This window comes from Calliphora vicina, chromosome 3 (genome assembly GCF_958450345.1).
Source record: "Calliphora vicina chromosome 3, idCalVici1.1, whole genome shotgun sequence".
Lineage (NCBI taxonomy): Eukaryota > Metazoa > Arthropoda > Insecta > Diptera > Calliphoridae > Calliphora > Calliphora vicina.
This window is the reverse complement of record NC_088782.1, coordinates 124,721,644-124,744,245: the sequence shown is the minus strand read 5'-3', so window position 1 is coordinate 124,744,245 and position 22,602 is coordinate 124,721,644. Positions and strand designations below refer to the sequence as shown.

Genomic DNA, 22,602 nt, shown 5'->3' with positions numbered 1-22,602 from the left:
CTGTATTGTATAAAAGAAAAATCATGGAAAAGGTAATTAATTAATTATTAACTAAGGATTTCGTTGTAACATTTGTTTTAATAATTCTATATATTTTATAGATATTAGATATTTGTATTCAAGACTTTAATCAAGAAACATTCAAGATTCAAAAGACGTTAACTAATCAATCACTTACATACATTCAAGATTCTAAAACTCAACAATCTCATCTCATTTTTATTTAAAATTTCATCTACTTACAAGATACATTATGGCAAATACTAGTTTCAGATCACAGGTATGTATGTTTTAATAAATTAATACAATATTTACTTAAGAGATGCCTACCAGAATGATTGACAAAATTATGCAAATCATTTAACTTAACAATTGTGATATGATGGAATCGAATATTAATTTTTTAATTAAAATGTTCCAAAACTTTATATTATGCAAATCATTTCACTTAAAATTTGTGATATGATGAAAATAGTTTTGGATTATTTCGCAAATATATTAAAAACACAACTTCCAGAGCGAAGATCCTACTGTTGAGGAAACGATTGCCAAGGGTATATAGATGTAAGTTTGTCATTCCGTTTGAAATCAACTTTCTGTAGCCCTCAAATAACTTACATACATGATTCATACATCAATATATTCGCTAAAGACCCGGTTCGGTTGCTATTTAATATTGAAAATCGGTCACAAATGGCTGAGATATAATGAAAAAACAAGGACAAAATATTTTTTAACCCGAATTTTTGTCATAAAATTTTTGTACACTAACAAATTTAAAAAAATTTAAATTAAATTTTTGATATAAAATTTTTTTTACTAAAAATTTTTGAATTATGTATAAGTTTTAAAGAGCAAATACTTCATCAAAATAAAATCCTCATATTGAGCAATGTGAGGTCATACTTTTTTTGCTTCGAAGTAATTTGTCTGGGAACCTTGGAAACTAAATTATAAAATTTGTGTTTTTCATTTTATTTATTTCAGTAATTTCAGTACTTTCTTTAAAAGTACCTTTTAAAGAAAGTACCTTTTAAAGAAATTACCTTTTAAAGAAATTACCTTTTAAAGAAATTACCTTTTATAGAAAGTGCTTTAAACTGGGAAATTATTTCTTTCGAAACGAATTACGATAAACCTCTTTTTTAAATGAATTTTGAAGTCAATTTTTTACAAAATAGTCCTCCAGGAAAGATAAAATACAATTTTTTTCTAAACAAAGGATGACTTTTTCAAATATATCACAGTTGGGACTAGACAATGGGATGGTTAAAATATTATAGTAATTCGCTAAATTATTTTCTTAGGTTCTATTTAAGAACATTATAAATTTGTTCGTGTATCTTCAAAAATACCTCGATTTCAAGGATTTAAATTGGGACTAATTCGGGCTTCTACACTATTGTTATTCGCAGAATTTGTTAGATCGTTGGGATTATTTGAAGGCGTTGAGGTGGTGGTGATGGTAGTTACAGGTGAATTATTGGATTTTAAGGTAAGTAATAGTATCAATTATGAACCCTATTCTGATTTGAAAAACGAATAATTGACAAGTTAATATTCAGTAAATCGCACAATTTTGTACATAGATTCTGTAAATCGAATCAATGATTTACAGAACACCAAAGTTTGTGAATTCGTTTTAAAAATTAAAACGTTACTCTGATTCGGTTTACTGAAACAGGGGGTAAGTGTGGAAATTGATCAGTTTGTCAACTTCTGACTTTTAGACTCAGAAGGCTCTACCACTGTGGTTTGTTCTTCCCTACTTGCGTTGGGCATACATTGGCCTAGGCTTTCCCCCCTGTTCTGTAAATTATTATTATTGTGCTATTAATCACCCCTATCGCGAATCAACATTTCACATGAAATATTTTCCTCTATTCGTTCATCAACTTTGTTCACGTGAAAAAAATTCCCCTTGTGAAATTTTTAGATGGAATTTTGTAAACAATAAACAGCTGTTACGAACAAAATCAACTATTGTGAATGTAAAGTTCATCATGATATTCCCGATAGCAATTTTCCCTTCGAGGGAAATGAATATTTCATGGGAACAAAATTTCACATGTTATTGCCGATAGGGGTGAATAACTATATAAGTTGTTGATTTGTACTTTTACAAGTTTATTAAATATTAAAAAAGTACGATTTCCCTTTTCATTCTTGAACACGCATCAGGTTTGAAATTTTTAAAATATGTACTCCATTTTAAATTGTTTGTGCTAAAAACGAATCAAATCTGTGTTAATATGTTCAAGAAATAAATATATTTTAAAAAAAGTACCAAACTGTTTACCCGGATTTGGCCCAATATTCAACTTGGCACTCGAGTTCCAAATAACACTCTGTTAGTTATTTTTCTATGAATCCAGGAACCAATGTTACAAATTTTATAAAGATTTGCTTAATAATTTCAAATAAAATGTACTTTCCAGTTTTTACCACCTCTTTGGTACTTTTTTTGTCCTCATTCCGGTGGTAAAATTCTAATCAAATAAATGTCTGTATCGGGGTGGGAGCTTATAATGTCAATTTATAGAAAAAATTTTAACACCTTTTAATTTTTTTTCCAAACAATTACAATCGTATTCAATTTATTTTCAATATTATTTATATATATTTTTTTAAATTAAAAGAAAAAGTATAAATTTGTCTTTTGTGTGCATAGAGTGTGTAATAGTGTATAAAATTGTTGTTGTTTTTTTATTTTTGTCTTAAACTTAAAAACTAAACTAAGAGTGTAGAAAAGTGTAGATGTGAATGAGTGAATATATTTATGTTGTATATTAAAATCTTTAACAAAACTAAAGGCTAGAAATAAAAATAAAATAAAAACATAAAAGAAAAGATACAAAATAACTAGTAATTTAAAACTAATATAAGCCTCGAATAATTAAAATATTAAATAATAATAGTAATAAAGGAATATTGAACCAAGATATTAGACAAAATTGGAGAGGACTATTTGTGTTATGGCAAGTACCGTTTAAAGAAAGTACATTTTAATGAAAGTACATTTTAAAGAAACTAACTTTTAAAGAAAGTACCTTTTAAAGAAAGTACATTTTAAATAAAGTATCTTTTAAAGAAAGTACCCTTTAAAGAAAGTACCCTTTAAAGAAAGTACCTTTTAAAGAAAGTACCTTTTAAGAAAGTACCTTTTAAAGAAAGTACCTTTTAAAGAAAGTACCTTTTAAAGAAAGTACCTTTTAAAGAAAGTACCTTTTAAAGAAAGTACCTTTTAAAGAACGTACTTTTAAAAGAAAGTACCTTTTAAAGAAAGAACCTTCTAAGAAAGTACCTTTTAAAGAAAGTACCTTTTAAAGAAAGTAGCTTTTAAAGAAAGTACCTTTTAAAGAAAGTACCTTTTAAAGAAAGTACCTTTTAAAGAAAGTACCTTTTAAAGAACGTACTTTTAAAAGAAAGTACCTTTTAAAGAAAGTACCTTTTAAAGAAAGTACCTTTTAAAGAAAGTACCTTTTAAAGAAATTACCTTTTAAAGAAAGTACCTTTTAAAGAAAGTACCTTTTAAAGAAATTACCTTTTAAAGAAAGTACCTTTAAAAGAAAGTACCTTTTAAAGAAAGAACTTTTAAGAAAGTACCTTTTAAGAAAGTACCTTTTTAAGAAAGTACCTTTTAAAGAAAGTACCTTTTAATGAAAGTACCTTTTAAAGAAATTACCTTTTATAGAAAGTGCTTTAAACTGGGAAATTATTTCTTTCGAAACGAATTACGATAAACCTCTTTTTTAAATGAATTTTGAAGTCAATTTTTTACAAAATAGTCCTCCAGGGAAGATAAAATACAATTTTTTTCTAAACAAAGGATGACTTTTTCAAATATATCACAGTTGGGACTAGACAATGGGATGGTTAAAATATTATAGTAATTCGCTAAATTATTTTCTTAGGTTCTATTTAAGAACATTATAAATTTGTTCGTGTATCTTCAAAAATACCTCGATTTCAAGGATTTAAATTGGGACTAATTCGGGCTTCTACACTATTGTTATTCGCAGAATTTGTTAGATCGTTAGGATTATTTGAAGGCGTTGAGGTAGGTACAGGTGAATTATTGGATTTTAAGGTCTCATTGGAAGGACTATTTTGTGTTGCATTCATAAGAGAAGTCGTAGTTGAGCTTAAAGTATTATTGAAATCTTTAGTAGGGGGTATTGCAGCAGTGTTACTAGATGGTGGCTGTAAATCATTAGCTTGATTTTGATGCTGTTGTGCGGCATTTGCAGCCGCTGCTGCTAAATGAAATTGATTTGGCATAAACATTTGATAAGCTGAATTTAATTGGGCGGCTGTCAAGGGCGATGTATCATTACAATTCAAATCATTAGTGATGGTGGTGTTTGATGTTGGCACCGCTGCCTGAAAATGTGTTAAAGTGTTGGGCGAGGTGGGTGTGACTTCTCCTGACGAGGGGGAATTGTGTGTCAGATTTGCGGCATTCAACTGAGTGGCCAAAACTTTATTGGCTCGCTTTCTTCTAGCTTCAGTTTCACAGGGCGATGGAGCCCCCGGGTGTCTGTAGGACACATGTTTGCGTAAAGCATCCTTGCTGCGCGAGACATGAGAACAAACATTGCAGGCGTATCTATAAAATATAAAAATGAAAAAATTCAGATTTTTGGAAATAATAATTTTCTTTTAAATCAAACTAACCTCACATTTTGATGAGTCTCCAGATGCACCCTCAAATTGTATTGATTGCTCAATTGTTTGTGGCATATAAAACAGGTGGCATACAATTTCGAATTGGAGGGTGCTTTAGTTTGTGTTGACTGGGGCGAGGAGAGTTTTTCATTGGTCATCAATCGGGCGGCTTCATTTTTTAAATTTTCATTGGCCACTTCCATGGTGCGAGCACACGATTGTGCATATTTATCTAAATGTTGCTGTAGTTTTAGCTGATCTTCCGGTGATATATTGTAAGGCAATTGAGAGTGCAAAGGGCTGTGCGATTCTGTATTAGAGGTGGAGGAAAATAATGAAGATTTTGTAGCTAATAAAGGTGAAGGGTTAGAGCTATAATTTTCCATAGAGGTTTTAATGCTGAGAGGCGATAATTGATTGTGCAAATGTGAGGGCAAAGGAGAACTTGCTAGATTATCATGACTCTTTTCTGGTTTAGCAACACTGCCTGTATTAACTCCAGTTCCCCTTAGATTTTCTACAATTTTATCTATACGTTTGATGTCTTTTTGCTGCTGCAGGGACATTTGATTTTGTTGCTGCAACTGTTGTGGACTTATGGTAGACTTTTTCTCTAAACCCGCACAAAATCGTTTGGCCAATTGGGCCTCCTCTTCTGAGTGCATTAGTGAGGGTATTAAGTCTTTGGAAGTCATGCCCAAATTGGCTTGATAGAGATTACATTGCTGCTGGTACTTGGCCAACAGCTCTGAAGTCTTATTTAAGGCAGTTTGGGAAAAATTCAAGGGCTGATGCATTAGGTTGGGATAAAACTGTAAAGACTTTAAAAAGAAATTCTCTAAAGGCGAGGGAAATTTTGAATTTAAACCTGTAGCCAACAAAGGATTAAAGGTACTAGAGGTATTTAGGTTGGTATTTAAACTGGTTGTAAGGGGACTTTGGGGCAAAGAAAAATTTCCACATGATGACTGGGTAGCCGGGGGAGAAGGTGGTGTGGGAGATTTTTCCAATTCCTCTTTATGGCTATCCACTTGTTCCTTTTCGTTACCGGGTTTTGTAGGTTTCTGTAACTGAATTAAAAGAAACAGAGATTATTAAAAGGAAATTTAAATAATTTAGTTAAGTCTACTTACATTATTATGCACATCTGCTAAACCCTTAATGCCCAAGGTCTCGGCCAAACTCAAAAGCATGGGTATTTGTTCCTCGTAAACATTCACCTCTCCCGAATACATAAATGTCAGCAAAGCCACTATGGCATTGAAGGAGGCCCCTGGTATTATTATCACCGGATGATGGGTTGACTCTAGAGTGCGAAAAATTTCCAAAAAGAATGAACTACAGGCACTTAAAACCACACGATGTGCCCTTAAAGTGCGACCTTCGGCTGAGATGGTTACATCTGTTAAATGACTTTGATCAAGTAAAATTGGCAGTGTACTTAGTAAACTGGTCTGTAAGAGAAAGAATAAATTATTAATAAATTAATAATAAACAAAATATTTTAAAAGACGAAAATAAATTTTCAAAAATATTCGAACATTAGTTCGAATTTTCGAACATAATATTGAAATGTCATCAGGTTTATGCATGATCTAGAGATTATTTACGAACATAGGTTCGAATTATAAAATTTGATTTGGAATTTTCGAACAAAATGTTTAAGTTCGAAATTTGAAAAATGTAAGAAATTGTCCTTAAATAAAACTAAAATAATTTTTTTAAGAATCCTCATAATTTTGAACTGTCATCAGGTTTATGCCTTTTCGGACATAAGTTCAAATTATAAAATTTGATTTTGAATTTTCGAATAAAATTTTTATGTTCGAAATTGGAAAGTGTAAGGAATAGATCTCAAATTAAACTCAAATATTTTTTTTAAGAATCCTCATGATTTAGATATTTTTAATAGCTTTAAAAAATATTTCGAACATATGTTCGAATTTTCGAACATTATACTGAATTGTTGTCATCACGTTTATGCATGATCTAGATATTATTTTAACAGCTTTACAAATTTTTCGTACAAACATAAGTTCGAATTATAAAATTTGTTTTCGAATTTTCGATTAAAATTTTTAAGTTCGAAATTTAAATATTTAAGAAATTGGCCACAAATATAACTAAAATAATTTTTTTATATGATCCTCATGATTTCGAGATTATTTTTTATAGCTTTAAATATTTTTCGAACATAGGTACGAATTTTCGAACATAATATTGAATTGCCATCAGGTTTATGCATGATCTAGAGATTAGCTTTACACATTTTTCTGACATAAGTTCGAATTATAAAACTTGATTTTGAATTTTCGAAAAAATGTTGTAAGTTCGAAATTGCACTCAAATAAAACTAAAATAATTTGTTTAAGAATCCTCATGATTTAGATATTATTTTAATAGCTTTAAAAAAAAATCAAACATAAATTCGAATTTTCGAACATAATATTGAATTGTCATCTGGTTTATGCATGATTTAGAGATTATTTTAACAGATTAATAAATTTTTCGGACATATAGAATTTGAACTGATTCAAAATTCAAAAATTCAAAATTCATCCAGCCATACATTGTATGTTCAATAAAAGTTTTTAATAAAAATAAACTAAATTCTGTGTAAATATCTTTCAACGCTTTAATCATGTGTTACATCCATTCTATTTTTTGTATCTTATTAAATATTGTCTGGCTCCCTTTTTTCTGTCAATTATTGCGAAAATTCTTAATGTAATTAAAAATGAAAATACTGTCTAAAAAAATTTGTTGTGGCTGTGTTTCCAAATATTAATAAATCTCATTTCATTAAAACTGTCCAAATATTTTCTTACACACATTTCAAAATATTGCAGTTTTCATATTGCCTAGAAACTTTTTTTTTTGCATTTCAGAAGCGTTTTTTCGTTTTAAAAATTATTTTTTGGATAGTCAGTCGTCTTTTTTTTAATTTTTGGCAAATTGCTGCTTGCACAAAATTTTCATTTGTATTTTCGTGAAAAAAAATCGTATTTTTTTCTTTCCTGCTTCAACAGTTTTGTTAATTTTATTTTTACAGACAAAATTTTGGATTGTCGAACAAACAAACATACAGTTTAGGTAAAGGGTTTCACATTAAATAGTGTTATGCAAAAATAATATCTAAATAGCAAAAATAAGGTTTCTAATCTTGTCAAAATTGCTAAAAATCTAAAACAGTAAAATTGCATTCATTCACAATAACTCATTATTGTGAATTTATGCCAAAGTCTTGAAGTTTTTTGAAAAATTTATTTTAATTTATTCATTCAGAAACACAACCGGAAATCAAATTTTTTTTATGAAGATCTCAATTTTCAAATATTTTTCATAAAAAATTTTGAATTTTTTTTAAATTGTGTTTCTGAATCACACCCTAAATTTGAATAACTCCTCTTCTATTATCCACCCTTTTTACATACATTATTTGTACATTGAAGCTCATCCATTTCGATGTTTTTTTTTTTTTTTTTTTTATTTTAAAAATAAAATTTTGTCCCATAAGCGAAATTTCCTAGTAAAAATCCATTGCTTATGGACACTACTATAGAAATACGGCTACAAACCCAAAAACGAAAAAAAAATCAAAAATAACACAAATTATTTTGTATGTGTGTAAAAATAGTATTTTTGGATATTTATTTATTTTTCTTTTATAGCAAATGACATTTTGAAAATTTTTAGTAAGCGCAAAATGTCCAGTCATTTGACAACTTTTTTTTTAGATATACAAACATATACATACATATTTATAAATAAATAAAAATTGTGACTTATATATTGGATAAAAAAAAATCCACGTTTTACGATCAAATTTATGAGTGTTTAAAAATGAAATTTTTTTTAAAATATTCCAAAATATGCTAGACCAGACAAACAAAAATTCATCTTTAAGTGCTATTAATCTAGAATTTTTTGGGAGATAGCCGTTTTTGGCTTCGCATATTTTCCCACTGTTATGTAAATCGTATTCGATTTTAAAACGAAACCACATAGTTTGGTGTTTACTTTCTAGTAAACAAACCTATTTCAATGTACAAAATGAATTTTTAAAACATCAATTTGTCGACTATTAGTTTTTGTAAATCCCTTTTAAATCACTTGATTTACAGAACTGTGGTTATTATCTACGTTTATTTTAAAATATTCAGTGCTAGTACTTTTTGTTTGTTTTATAATTTTCGGTCATAATCAAGGCGAATTTACTGTAAGGTGGCCCTTTCTTCAGAAGGTTGAGCTGTAAAATTTACTAGTATTTGTTGGGTCAAAAACTACAAGAAACAAAAACAACACGAAGTTTTTGAGAGATCAAACAACAGAAACAAATCGGAAGTGGTTTTTGTAAGTGTTGTACTTGTTGTAGAATCGAAATCACCTTATAATAAATTCGCTTTGGTCACAATTAAAAACATGTAAGAAAATATAATCGGTCGTTGATATTAGGACGATGCACAGTGGTATGGGTTCATAAATTGTTTTGCAAAAAGTAGAAGGAGTGCTCCTATGATAATAAAATTTGGTACACTTGGCTAGTTTCATATAGAAAAGCTAAATATTAAAAATGGTTAATATCGGATAGTCCCTAGTGGTAGTGGTACCTCCCATACAAGGGTCCTTCCAAAATAACGTTGTATCAGTCATAAATTCTTAAATAATGCAGCGATCTTATTTAAATTTTGCATATGTTAGTTCCAAGTGCCCAGATATCATACTACAAAGTATGAAGAAAATCGGTCCATATTTGAACCTAGTCCACATATAGGTCCCTTTCTGAAAATAGTTTTATCGTTCAAAACTCACATAAAAATAATAGTATCGTGATGAAATTCGACATAATTGTTTATTTTTGTATAAACCCAACTATATCTGTTAAGTTTCATAAGGATAGGAGCATAATTGCTCCTATTCCCCATATAAAAAGTAAAAGCCTAAAAGTATGCAAAACATTTTATTGTAAATATGCATTGCAATTTATTGTAAACTAGTTGATCGCCCCGGCTTCGCCGTGTAGCATTTACTAATGTTAGTTCTTCAAGTTTCTGCAAACCAAGGAACACCAGCCTGTTGTTATTTATTTGCAAATAAAATATTTAAATTTGTACTGCATACTTTAGGGAGCTTTTTTATTACAGTTGACTGGACTCACAAAAAAAAGAATTTCCGAATTTTACCCGGAATTTTTGAATTTTTTTTCTTTACAAACCATCTCCTGAAAATTTCGAATCGAATAAAAAAAAATCAGCCAAATCGTTCCAGCCGTTCTCACGTCATGACATTACATACATGGACCATTTCATTTTTTTTATATATATAGATAGATATTCATAAAAAATACGTGAGTTTTATCACACAATTTATAAGTTTGTTCAGCGATCGCAAAAAGTCGCAGAATTTTTTTTACATAAAATGAAAGAAAATATTCCAAACTTTCATTTAGTAGTATTACTAACACGGAGGTAGACAGAACTAACTTATTTTAGACCGAACAAAATTTTATTTTTTTCGAAAACAAATCATGGTTTTCTACTAATGAAACATTTCTCTACAGAATTGCATCATTAGATTTCTAAAAAATAACTAAAAAAAAAATAGACTTTTTGCCAAAAAAAAATACCACTGTGGGATGTTGGGAATTGTTTCTGGATTTTATAAGTGACATCCTGTTCAATGATTTGAGGTTACTCATTAAGATTAACTACAGAAATATTGAACTTATTTTAATATAAGGACTCTAATTTACGAGTAGCCACACTGCTACTTTTAACAGACATCTGTCAGTTGATTCCTTTCCAAATTTGCGTAATTTAGTTTACGTTTGTCTGCCATAAATAGCAGACTACCTCGTGACTTGAGGAGAAATGGGAAAAAAGTGAATTTCATGTGCCTTATTTTTCGCGAAAAAAAACAATCCCCCAAACCAATGCTAAACTTGACAAATACTATGGGGGTTTACTGAATTTCGTTGTGACGACGTTCTGGACGCTCTGTTGAGGAGGTCTCTACACCCAAAACAATCGGAGATGAAAGTGCGAGAGATTGTGAAAGCCATAGGCTTACCATATGGCTCAGTTGTTTCAATTTTGAATGATCACTTTGGTATGAGAAAGCTTTCCGCAAGGTAGGGTCTTGGCGACCACAAACGCAATCGTGTGACACCCATGAGTGTTTGGGTGTTGTTCAAACGCAATATGGACTTTTGGGCGCTGTTTCGTAAACGTGGATCCACCACAAAACACCAGTCAAAACAATGGATTTCTCGGCGTGAATCTATCGTCTATCTGATATTACTTTAGCTTTTGTACCTGCGCATAGAGACTACTATAGTAATGAAGAGGCGGGCGAGTTAGCCAGAATGACATCTGCTTTAAATATTTCTTGCGCGAAGTCAGTTACAATTCCGCTGGGGACTGTTAAAGTTTGTAAATTTCGGACACATCTTTCAAAAAGCTGAAAAGAGATGGCGTAATTTAGACACATCTAGGGTGGACATGTTCATGTGGCCCTCTTTTAATGAAAAACACACAATACTACTTATAAAACATAACCGGAGGGAAATACCAAGGTTAGGTATTCCCATGACAGCCGGTTCTACGCACCGGAATGACCCGAGTTCACTCGGCCAAGGGCTGTCAACTCAGCAATCACTGCTGCTACAACAACAACAACCAAGGCTAGGCAAGCTAGACATGTAAGTCGGCTCTGATTCCCCTTTAACGTCGACAATGATCGTACAAAGAAAAGTATTGATTTTTGGCAAATTTGTTGAGTTTATTGGATCCAAACTTAAGCAACCTACTGACATATCTCATGGTTGGTTTTAGTACCTTCCTCAAATATTGTATTAACCTAACAACTTCTTTATCTTTTTGTATGCTTTGATTTTTTCGTGCATTATCATTTCTATAACATTATCTAACAATTTGTTGCAAGTTTAATTCATAGAATTTCTATGGAACTTTCTTTTATATAAAACTGTGTCATATTATTTCCTAGAAAAATTCATTTATATATAAACTCATTAACAATCACCCCACTTACCTGATGATTATGCCATCTTAAGCAAAATTGTTGTTGATTTTCATTGTTGTTATTGTTTGACTGTTGTTGCTGTTGCTGCTGCTGGTGCTGTTGATCCTGTAATTTTTGTGTTAATTGTTGTTCTCTCGACTGTTGCTGCTGCTGCTGTTGGCGCAAATTCGTTGTGGAAGTCGTTGCATTATTATGTTCCATAATTATTAATCAGATTTGTTTATGTTCATATAAAATTTTATTGAAAAATGTTTTTAAGACATAAAAACTGCTTTAAATTAAAAATTTGTTTTAAAATTTGGCGCGCAAACATTTTAAACGCACAAAACAAAAACAGAAACAATAACAAATAAGAAATTTTAGAGATAAATCATCAATGACATCAATAAAATGCTTGTTTATTTGTTTTGTTATTGTTATTATGTGTTAAATGAGTGTGTTTTGGCTGGCTCATTAAAAGAGCCAACCAAAACACACACACACATTTAATGAGAGCCGAAATAATATTTTCTTTCTCTTATATTAACTGTTTATGGTTTTGTTTTTCATTTGCTTTTGTACATAAACATGTCATGATGTTTTTTGTTTTGTTTAGTTGTTTTGCAAAGAGTTTTACCGTAGTGAGTAAAGAAAGAGCAAGAGAATGAGTAATTTAACTGATAAGACATCGTTTATTAAGTATACGTCGTGTGGTAAGAAATCATTTCACATTAAATATCACTTATGCCTAATAAATGATTGAAATTTTGATTGATTTGTTTACAGGTAAATGAATTAAATTAAAATTGTGGTAAATTATGATAAATTGAAGAACTTTTAAGGTGTTAATTGTTTGGTGTTATCTATTTCAATTAGTTTTTTTTTTAATTGTTAAATCTTTTATATTAAAAGTTTGCTATTTATTTCAATTGTCAAATTTGTTTTTTTTTTTTTTTTTGTTTGTGAAAAATTTTCTTCAATCTTTCGTTTAATCTCTTTGTCCACCAAATCTGTTCTATATGTTGGATTTATATTATTTTGTGTTGAAATACATTTTGTAATGCATGTGTATTTTAGTTTTTTTTTGTATATTTTTTTTTTTTGTCCGAGGGCTGCTATTTTTACCGGTTCAAGCAACAACAACAATTATATGTATTAGCCAATTTTAATTTAGCGAATGCATTTTGTTTTTCCTTCAGCGAAAAAAAAAACTTTTTTTTTCTAATGGCTACACAATAAGTCGTAAAATACTTGGAGACACCTCAATATTTTTTGAAATTTTATATGGTAAAGGCGTGTTTTTATGGGAGGGGTGAATTGATAGGTAAAATCTTAAAGTATTTGCTGTACTCCTTTTTTAAATGATTTACACAATTTTATTTTTGGGGTATTAAGAATTTTAAGTAAATTTTTCTTGAAATTAACTGCAAAACTTTATAATTTAATATTTGACTTAAATTTTAATAAAAACATGGATTTTTTGTGGATATTTTTAATAAAATATAAGTAACTTTAAAACCAAAATTTTTCAAGAAAAAAATTCAAATTTTTTAATAAAAACGGTATTGGCGATTTTTTTAACTTTTGAAAATTTTCTTTAAAAACCTATTTTATAGGAACCTATTTTATGCATATAAGCTTTAAAACAAATTTTAGCAAAAAAAAATTCTAGTGATTTTTTTTAATTTTCATAGTAATTTATTTTTTTTTTCTTTCAAATGAAAGTTAAGAAATTTTAAAATGTAAAAAGATTATAAAAACGTATTTTTTTTATAAAAAAGTTAAATTTTTGCGAAAAAATTTTTAAGCGATTTTTGTAATTATATGAAATTTGCTTAATAAAATAGGAATTTTTGAAGGAAATTTTTATGGTATAGAATAAATTTCCATACATAAATATTTCAAAAAAAAAAGTCAAGTTTTTGTTAAAAACTATTTTGTCGATTTTTTTTTTAGTTTTTTACATTTTTCTGGAAAAACTTATTTTTGAGGAATTTTACTTGTTAGCAATGAAAATCACTTAAAATTCATAAGTTTTCATCCGGATTTTTATAAGATTTTGGCCAAAAAAAGTTCTAGCGATTTTTTATATTCTGATTAATTTTCATGGTAATTCCACGTTTTTCCTTTCAAATGAAAGTTAAGATACACAAAATTGTAGAACAGATTATAAAAACGTATTTTTCTTGTAAAAAAGTAAAATTTTAGTCAGAAAATATTCAAGCGATTTTTGTAATTATATGAAATTGGCTTAAAAAATAGGAATTTTTGAAGGAAATCGATATGGTATAGAATAAATTACAATAAATAACTATTTCAAAATAAAAAAGTCAAGTTTTTCTTAAAAACTATTTTGGCGATTTTTTTTAGTTTTTAAAATTATTTTTGGAAAAACTCATTTTTGAGAAATTTTACTTGTTAGCTATGTAAGTCCCTTAAAATGCATATGTTTTTATCACTTAAAATTCATATGTTTTCATTCGGTTTTTTGGAGGATTTTAGCAAAAAAAAATTCTAGCGATTTTTTTATATTTTTATTAATTTTCATGGTAATTTAAATTTTTTTTCTTTCAAATGAAAGTTAAGAAATTTTAAAATGTAAAAACGTATTTTTTTATAAAAAAGTTAAATTTTTGCCAAAAAATGTTCAAGCGATTTTTGTAATTATATGAAATTTGCTTAAAAAAATAGGAATTTTTGAAAGAAATCTTTATGATATAAAATAAATTACAATAAATAAATATTTCAAAATAAAAAAATTCAGTTTTTCTTAAAAACTATTTTGGCGATTTTTTTTAGTTTTTGAAAATTTTGTGAAAAAATTTATTTTTGAGGAATTTTTCTTGTTAGCAATGTAAATCACTTAAAATGCATATGTTTACATGCGGTTTTATAAAGATTTTAGAAAAACAAATTCTAGCGATTTTTTTCATTTTTTATTAATTTTCATGGTAATTTAAATTTTTTTCTTTCAAATGAAAGTTAAGAAATATTAAAATGTAAAATATATTATAAAAACATATTTTTCTTGTAAAAAGTTAAATTTTTGCCAAAAAATTTTCAAGCGTTTTTTGTAATTATGTAAAAATAGGAATTTTTTAAAGAAATCTTTATAATATAAAATAAATTACAATACATAAATATTTCAAAATATAAAAGTCAAGTTTTTCTTAAAAACTATTTTGGCGATTTTTTTATATTTTGACATTTTTTTTAAAAAAAAAACTTATTTTTGAGGAATTTTACTTGTTAGCAATGTAAATCCCTTAAAATGCATATGTTTTATACGGTTTTAGAAAGATTTTAGCAAACAAAAGTTCTAGCGATTTTTTTATAAACTTCGTTAACATTCGTGTTGTGTTCGTGCCCTTGTGGCTATTAGTGCCGACCACTGGTCTAAAACAAGAATCTATATATTTTATATAAAATTTAAATGTTTTCATCTGCTAACCCCTGCCCTAAATGACACGCCTCTGAAAACTGTACACATGCTTACTTACATACAAACATACATTATGTATAAATGCATGTTTGTATGTATGTAGTAGCTGTGTGTATGTTTGTATGTATGGCCCATGTGCATGTGTAGTATATCTATGTAAATGTATCATCATCTAATGAATAAAGGAATTTTTTTCATTCCAATATATTTTATTTGCAAACTACTAGATTCAGCTGAAAGGTACAACCAACTACTACACTTATTGCAAATTATTTTTTTTTTTTTAGTATTTTGTTATTTGAATTGTTGTTTAGCTGGCTGAATGGGTGACATTAGATGGATGCTTTTTAGCTGGTTTGCTTGGCTAGGTTTTTTTTTGTTTCTTCTTTATATTTATTTTTTTTTCTATTCAGTATTGTTTTGTAGTTGTAAATTTTATTTATTTTTAAAAATTTGTGCTATTTCGTAAATATACATAATCACATTAGCCAAAATCACATTGACAAGAATGAACCAAAAATCAAAAAAAAAAAATTGAAATAAAACTAGATAAGTCCCCCATCAAAGGTAATACAGAACGACATTAACTTTACATACACATTCATACAAAATAGCTTAAAGTATCATCAATCTATATATTTGCAAAAAAGAAGAAAATTTCCAGTCACTTAAAATTTCTCTTTTCTTTGTTTGTTATTATTTTTGTCAAAAAACTGTTGTCATGTTGTCTGATTTTCTAATTTTTCATTTCAAAAATTGAGTCATATTCTCCAGGTTGTTTGCTTAAATATGTATTAAATGTATTTGTTCTTTTTGTTAAAGATTTAGCTATTTTCTTCTGTGTGGCGTACCAAAACGTAAAAATAGATTTTTACAATAGTATTTGCTTTTGGACAATGACAGATTTTTTATTTTTTTTTGTATTTAAATCTTTATGGATTTTTCTTTTTGTACAAAAATATTAATTTATTTTTATGTTTATGAGAAAATTTCCTTATATACTTAGTTTTATATAGATTATTTCGGATTTTCTTAAGGAAAAACTAATAATTTTTCCTAATAAACTACCTTAATATCATTTTAGTGCAGGAAAATAACTAAGCATACAAAATTAAAAGTTGGAAAACAAAATATACAAATATACAATCAAAACTGAAGATTTTTATTTTCACAACGAAATAACCTAAGCATACTAATCGGAATATTTACATTCAAACCCTTAATAAGGCGAATTTTATTCAAAACTAGTTCATCGCCCCGGCTTTGCCCGGTAGCGAACTAACTTATTTATTGTTCTTATTTATTTGCAAATAAAATATCTAAATTTGTACTGCATACTTTAGGGAGCTTTTTTATTACAGTTGACTGGACTAACAAAAAAAAAGAATTTCCGAGTTTTACCCGGAATTTTTGAATTTTTTTCTTTACAAACCATCTCCAGAAAATTTCGAATCGAATAAAAAAAAATCAGCCAAATCGCTCCAGCCGTTCTCACGTGATGACATTACATACATTTAATTTTTATACCATTTAATTTTTATATATATTGATTTAAAAATTATGCTGAATATAACTTATTTCCTTTCGTTTGGACCTTATCGTTTTTTCAATAGACAGACATAAGGACGGACATAGCTACATCGTATTAGAATCTTATGAGGACCCAGAATATAAATTTATCAGAAAGAGATTCTGAGTCGATCGGTATAATGGATGCTAAACTAATATTTTTGGGCATTACAAATATCAGCACCAACCAAATATACCCTCCCCATTATGATGATGTAAACATTTTCTGATGCCTACTTGTAATAGTTTTGAATTGAAGAAAAATTTAAACATTCATAAAGTTTTATAAAGCCATTTTGTAATGGATAAATTCTACAATAATGAATTCTTATCTGTTGCGAGTGCGGCGCGCCGCGGCGGCAAGAAACTTACTTAAGGTAGGGAGGGTCACACATGGCAAATATTAGCTCAAAAAAGCGTAACCACATTTTTTTAGCACAAATTCGTTTGACTTGTTTATTATTACAAGTGTTTTGTAAGATCAAACAGCATCAAATAAAATAAAACTATTTTTTTTTGTTTTGAATCATCCTAAGTAAAATAAGTTTTTGAAATAAACATTTTATGTCTTTTTCGTCAAATATATGTTATGTGTGACCCTACCTTTAGGCTATTTGAGTCCTCGTTTGTAAAACAATTGCGGTAAGGTCACACTAAGATCAGTTGGGATGCATGGATTGGATACGATCAACTGTTCGAAGGTGGTGCTGTTTTCACTAATGGACTATGTTCGACAACAGTATTAAACGGTCATACAGACTCTCTGAATGCCGCGTCTTCCAGACAGTGATCTTCGCGATCTGAAATGTCAAGGAGTTTATAAAAGCACACGTCACAGAGAGGTCTGTATCAATCCGATCAACTGTTCAAAGGGGGTGCAGTTTTCACTGATGGATTCAGTATGGACTCAGGTACAAAGGTCGAGGTTTATATGGTCTACAACAGTATTAAACAGTTATACAGACTCTTTACAGCCACGAATACAGCGTCTTTCAGGCAGAGATCTACGCGATCTGGAAAGCCACGGAGTTGATAAAAACAGAGGGGTCTGTAGTGAAAATTTATGTAGACACCCAGGCAGCACTTATGGCTCTGAAATGTCATATAATACATTCTAGCAAAGTGGCAGACACATACCAAGAAACGAGGTAGAGATGAACTGGCCAGACATGGCTCAGATATGAACCATAGTATTAGGGACCGGGAAGTAAGATCACCTATTTATCACTACTGCAGGCTAATCTTTGAAATATTCCGTGAGTTCAGCAAACAATCCTGGAATAGTAGGAAGTAGGATTGTCAAGTGTCCAAAGCCTTTTAGGCAAAACTGGACACACTAATTGGGTTGGATAGGCGTAGTCTCAGCATACTAGTAGGAGTGATAAGCGTTCCCTGTTCAATTGGAGCCTATATACGATTTTTGTAGAGTGTGTGGGGATATAGAGGAGTTGGAGACAGTAGAGCACATTATGAGCAGCTGGCGGAGATTACAGTGTCTTAGATTTAAATAGCTAGGTACTAGATTTCTAGATGAAGTTGGGAGTGTTGCTGGTTGTAAATTGGGTAACATACTAGGCTTTATCAGGGAATAGATGAATTCAAATCTTTAACCACTTTTCACCCTATTTACTCAGATTTGGATTTTTCTTTTTGTATCTCCTTTTGATATTTCTAAAACACTATCATTCTTCTGTTTTCTTTTCTTTATGTCTCCTTATTTAGACATGGCATTTTTTTCTGAATCTGACTCTTGTAGGGAATCACAATAGATGTTATGGTTTCCGAGTGGAAGTGCACATGATGCACAACCCTTCCAAACTAAACTAATAACTAGTTCCCACAAATCTCTATAGAATTTCTTAAGAATCAAAATATTGTTACACAGAAGGGCTTTTAGAAGTAGGTGAATCATCACTAGTTCTATAGATGCTATTAATGATTTTGGAACTACACCATTTCCAATTGTTTCCAATTTTCTTAAGTAGAAATTTATAACCGATTATGGCCAATAAAGAACTACACCATTTCCAATTGTTTCCAATTTTCTTAAGTAGATATTAATAACCGATTATGACCAATAAGGAACTACACCATTTCCAATTGTTTCCAATTTTCTTAAGTAGAAATTAATAACCGATTATGACCAATAAGGCTAGGTTGTTGAAAAGAAAAAAAAATGGTATTTTATTTCAGAAGTTTCTAATTATATTTCAGAAAATTCCAATTAAATTTCTAATTTTATTTCAGAAATTTCCAAGAATTTCAAACATTTCCAATTATATTTCAGAAGTTTCTAATAGCATTTCAGAATTTTCCAATTGTTTTTCAGAAAATTCCATTTGTATTTCAGACTTTTTTATTTACACTTACAAAGTATCTAATTGTATTTCAGAATTTTTTATTTGTATTTCAGAAATTGAAATTTGTATTGCTATTAGAATTTTCTGAAATACAATTGGAAACTGTGTAGTTGTAAACATTTTCCTGACATTTATTAAGTTATAAAAGTAAATTATTTTTTTTTAAGAATTAATTTAGTAATTCGAACTTTTATATAAATATTTTAAAAACTTGAAAATATTTTGAGTTTTTTTTCAGCTTACTAACAAATAATTATTTCAATTTCATTATTTTCGTTATTAAAAATAGTTTTTTTTATATTTAACAGATTTTATTATATTTTTTTTAATTGTTTCTCGTCGTTCTTTAAGATTTTATAAGTTTTTGCACAAACTTTAGTTGTTCTTTTTTTGTTTAACTAGCTTGTTCCATTATTATTGTTGCGTATATTAATATTTTTATTTCTCAATTATAATTTTTTTTAAAAATTTGAAATTTTTTTCAGGCTTTTTTAAACTTTTGTTTAATAAATTAAATTGTTATTAATTCTTTTTTTTATAAAATCTATATTAATTTCAACATTTCTAGTTTTCAAAACTTTCAAATCGTAAAATTACAACTTCACTTCATTTAACACAAAAAACGCATTTTTTATATAATTTGTTTTATTATATCCACTTTAAAATAATATTCGACTTATATTTGTTGTTAATTATTTCTTCACTATTTATTTTGAATTACTTTTTTAAAATTTTTATAACCGTTACCTAAAATACTCGTTACATTAAGTATAATTTATAATTTTTTTATTTAATTTTTTTTTTTGTATAAATTCTAAATCCGTTACGGTTTATTTTTTGTGTTATTCATTAAATGTGTTTTTTATATTGTGTCTCGCTTAATTCGAATATTTCTGCGTGTCCACCACCTTTGTATCGTGTTTGCTCACTTCTAATTTGCCAAAATTTCTAGTTTGTCTGAGGTTGGAGATTTCTTTTTCCCAAAATGTCCAATACATTCGTGCCCCTTTTTTTATTTTCTAAAAAAAAAAAATAAAAGAAATAACAACAACAACGACATCTACAACATTAAAATCCGATCATTATTTGTTTTTGTTATGTAGTAGAGTATTTTGGTAGTGCTTTCTTTCAAAGAGACATTTATTTGGTCGTTCGGCGGTCACACTTTCATTTCAATATTTATCTCTTATTTTTTTCTTTCAAATCTAATGCTAAATGATTTGAAATGAGCAATGTTTTCGTAAAGAAAAATCTTAGACATTTTGTTTGCTTTGGCCATAATGTTTTAGCGTAATTGTCAATAGATTGAAAAGATTTGGTATTAGATAAAAGTTTTGGAATTGGAGAGCTTTATATAGAAAAACAAATTGCAGTTATCAGACATATATGTATGTGTTAAGAATCGATTGATTTTAAGAATCATTTTTAAACCCATTTTAAAGTAAAATACTAATTAATTCAAAATTATTCAAATTTGTTCAAAAGATCTTCAAAATTTTAATGTTTTTACCTTTTCCCTGGTATTTGCTACATCAAAACAGAAATTTTTCGAATTTGGTACTTTTTGCAAAAAGTACTTTTCAAATTTGGTACTTTTTCAAAAAAGTACTTTTTTTTAATTTTCAACCATTTATTCTTTAACAAGTATGTTTTGAATGGATTTTTTTTTATTTTTCACCCATGTTTTGCTACTTTTTTAAGGAATTATCCTTCATGTATTTGGTACTTTTACAATATCTTTATAAATTTTCTCAAATTTATGTTCATTTTAACAGTTTTTGTACTTTTTTTTGGATACTTCTTATTTAAAATTACGGTTTTGGAATTTAGTGCGTTTCTTTAGTAATTCTTAAACAATTTTACTTAAAATTAGCTTTTTCTATTTGGTACTTTTCAAAAATAATGAATTTTTTCAAAGGATTTTCGAAATTTATATGTTTTTACCTTTTCTCAGCTATTTGCTTCTTCAAAATATAAAATTTTCGAATTTGGTACTTTTTGCAAAAAGTACCTTAAAATTTGGTACTTTTTCAAAAAAGTACTTTTTTGAAATTTCTACAAATTCCTCTTTAACAATTATGTTTTTAATGGATTTTTAAATTTTCATCCTTTTTTTGGAACTGTTTTAAAGAATGCCTTTTAAATATATAGCCAAATTATTAATTTTCTCAATTTTATTTTTAATTTTAACAGGCTTGGTACGTTTTTTGGTTACTTTTTATTGAAATCCCCTTTTTTTGATATTTTGGTTTTTTAAAAATATATATTTTTTAAATAAATTTTACAATTTCTTTAATAGTACTTAAACAAATTTTCCTTAAAAGCTTTTGGTATTTGGTACTTTTCAGAAATAATGAATTTTTCAAAGGATTTTCGAAATTTATATGTTTTTACTTTTTCCCTGTTATTTAATACTTCAAAATATTAAATTTTCGAATTTGGTACTTTTTGCAAAAAGTACTTTTAAAATTTGGTACTTTTTCAAAAAAAGTACTTTTTGAAATTTCAACAATTTCCTCATTAATAATTAAGTTTTTAATGAATTTTTTAAATTTTCACCAATTTTTTGGAACTGTTTTAAAGAATGCCTTTTAAATATGTAGCAAAATTATTAGTTTTCTCAATTTTATTTTTAATTTTAACAGGTTTGGTACGTTTTTTGGGTACTTTTTATTCAAATCAACTTTTTTTGGAATTTTTGTTTTTTAAAAATATATTTTTTTGACAATTTCTTTAATAGTAATTAAACAAATTTTCCTAAAACTAGTTTTTGATATTTGGTACTTTTCAGAAATAATGAATTTTTCAAAGGATTTTCGAAATTTATATGTTTTAACCTTTTCCCTGCTATTTGCTGCTTCAAAATATTAAATTTTCAAATTTGTTACTTTTTGCAAAAAGTACCTTAAAATTTGGTACTTTTTAAAAAAAGTACTTTTTTGAAATTTCAACAATTTCCTCATTAACAATTAAGTTTTTAATGGATTTTTTAAATTTTCACCCATTTTTTGGTACTATTTTCAGTACACATATTTATTTATTTTCTCAAATTTATTTTTTATTTTAACAGTTTTGTTCTTTTTTGTGGATACTTCTTATTCAAAAGTATGTACTTTCTAAAATTTAGTGCATTTTTTTTTTAATTTTGAAGAAAAAAATCCCATTTATTTATCATCATGCTTGCTTGTTATTCATGATTAACAAGACAATTTTATTTCAAAAGACAATCTCTTTCTTTTCAGGCGTAAACAATTCTTAATTAATAAAAATGGTAAAAATGGTAATAAATAAAGTCTTTAAAATTTATTTGAAAATAGATATTGATAATGTCAGAGTTGTGTTATGAGTTTGTTAACCATTCTAGTCAAATTAAAACGTGTAACTTGATCCCACTTGATAAAGAAAAAACACAGAAATTCCATAATTTGCATATGAAGATCAAGATATATAAATACCAATAAAGCATTGATATTTTCAGTGTTTAGTTAGTACTGTGAAAGAACGTAGTTAACAAAATCTACATTAAACTATTAATTTTCGAAA

General features: G+C 27.9%; 1 protein-coding gene across 1 annotated transcript; it reads right to left on the bottom strand.

Annotated features, from left to right (window-relative positions):
• Positions 1-3,716: 3,716 nt before the first annotated feature.
• On the bottom strand, positions 3,717-11,973 carry LOC135954750 (uncharacterized). The gene is made up of 4 exons (XM_065504975.1): positions 11,719-11,973; positions 5,802-6,122; positions 4,678-5,738; positions 3,717-4,609 (listed from the first exon to the last, which is right to left on the bottom strand). The coding sequence occupies exons 1-4, from the start codon at positions 11,908-11,910 to the stop codon at positions 3,970-3,972; spliced, it is 2,214 nt and encodes a 737-aa protein (XP_065361047.1). The 5' UTR covers positions 11,911-11,973; the 3' UTR covers positions 3,717-3,969.
• Between the last annotated feature and the right edge of the window lie 10,629 nt (positions 11,974-22,602).

Coding starts and splice junctions, on each gene's coding strand:
- LOC135954750 (XM_065504975.1), bottom strand. CDS start 11,910: ATGGAACATAATAATGCAACGACTTCCACAACGAATTTGCGCCAACAG. Junction 5,739..5,801: donor TAGCAGATGTGCATAATAAT/GTAAGTAGACTT, acceptor CTTTTAATTCAG/TTACAGAAACCTACAAAACC. Junction 4,610..4,677: donor GAGACTCATCAAAATGTGAG/GTTAGTTTGATT, acceptor TATATTTTATAG/ATACGCCTGCAATGTTTGTT.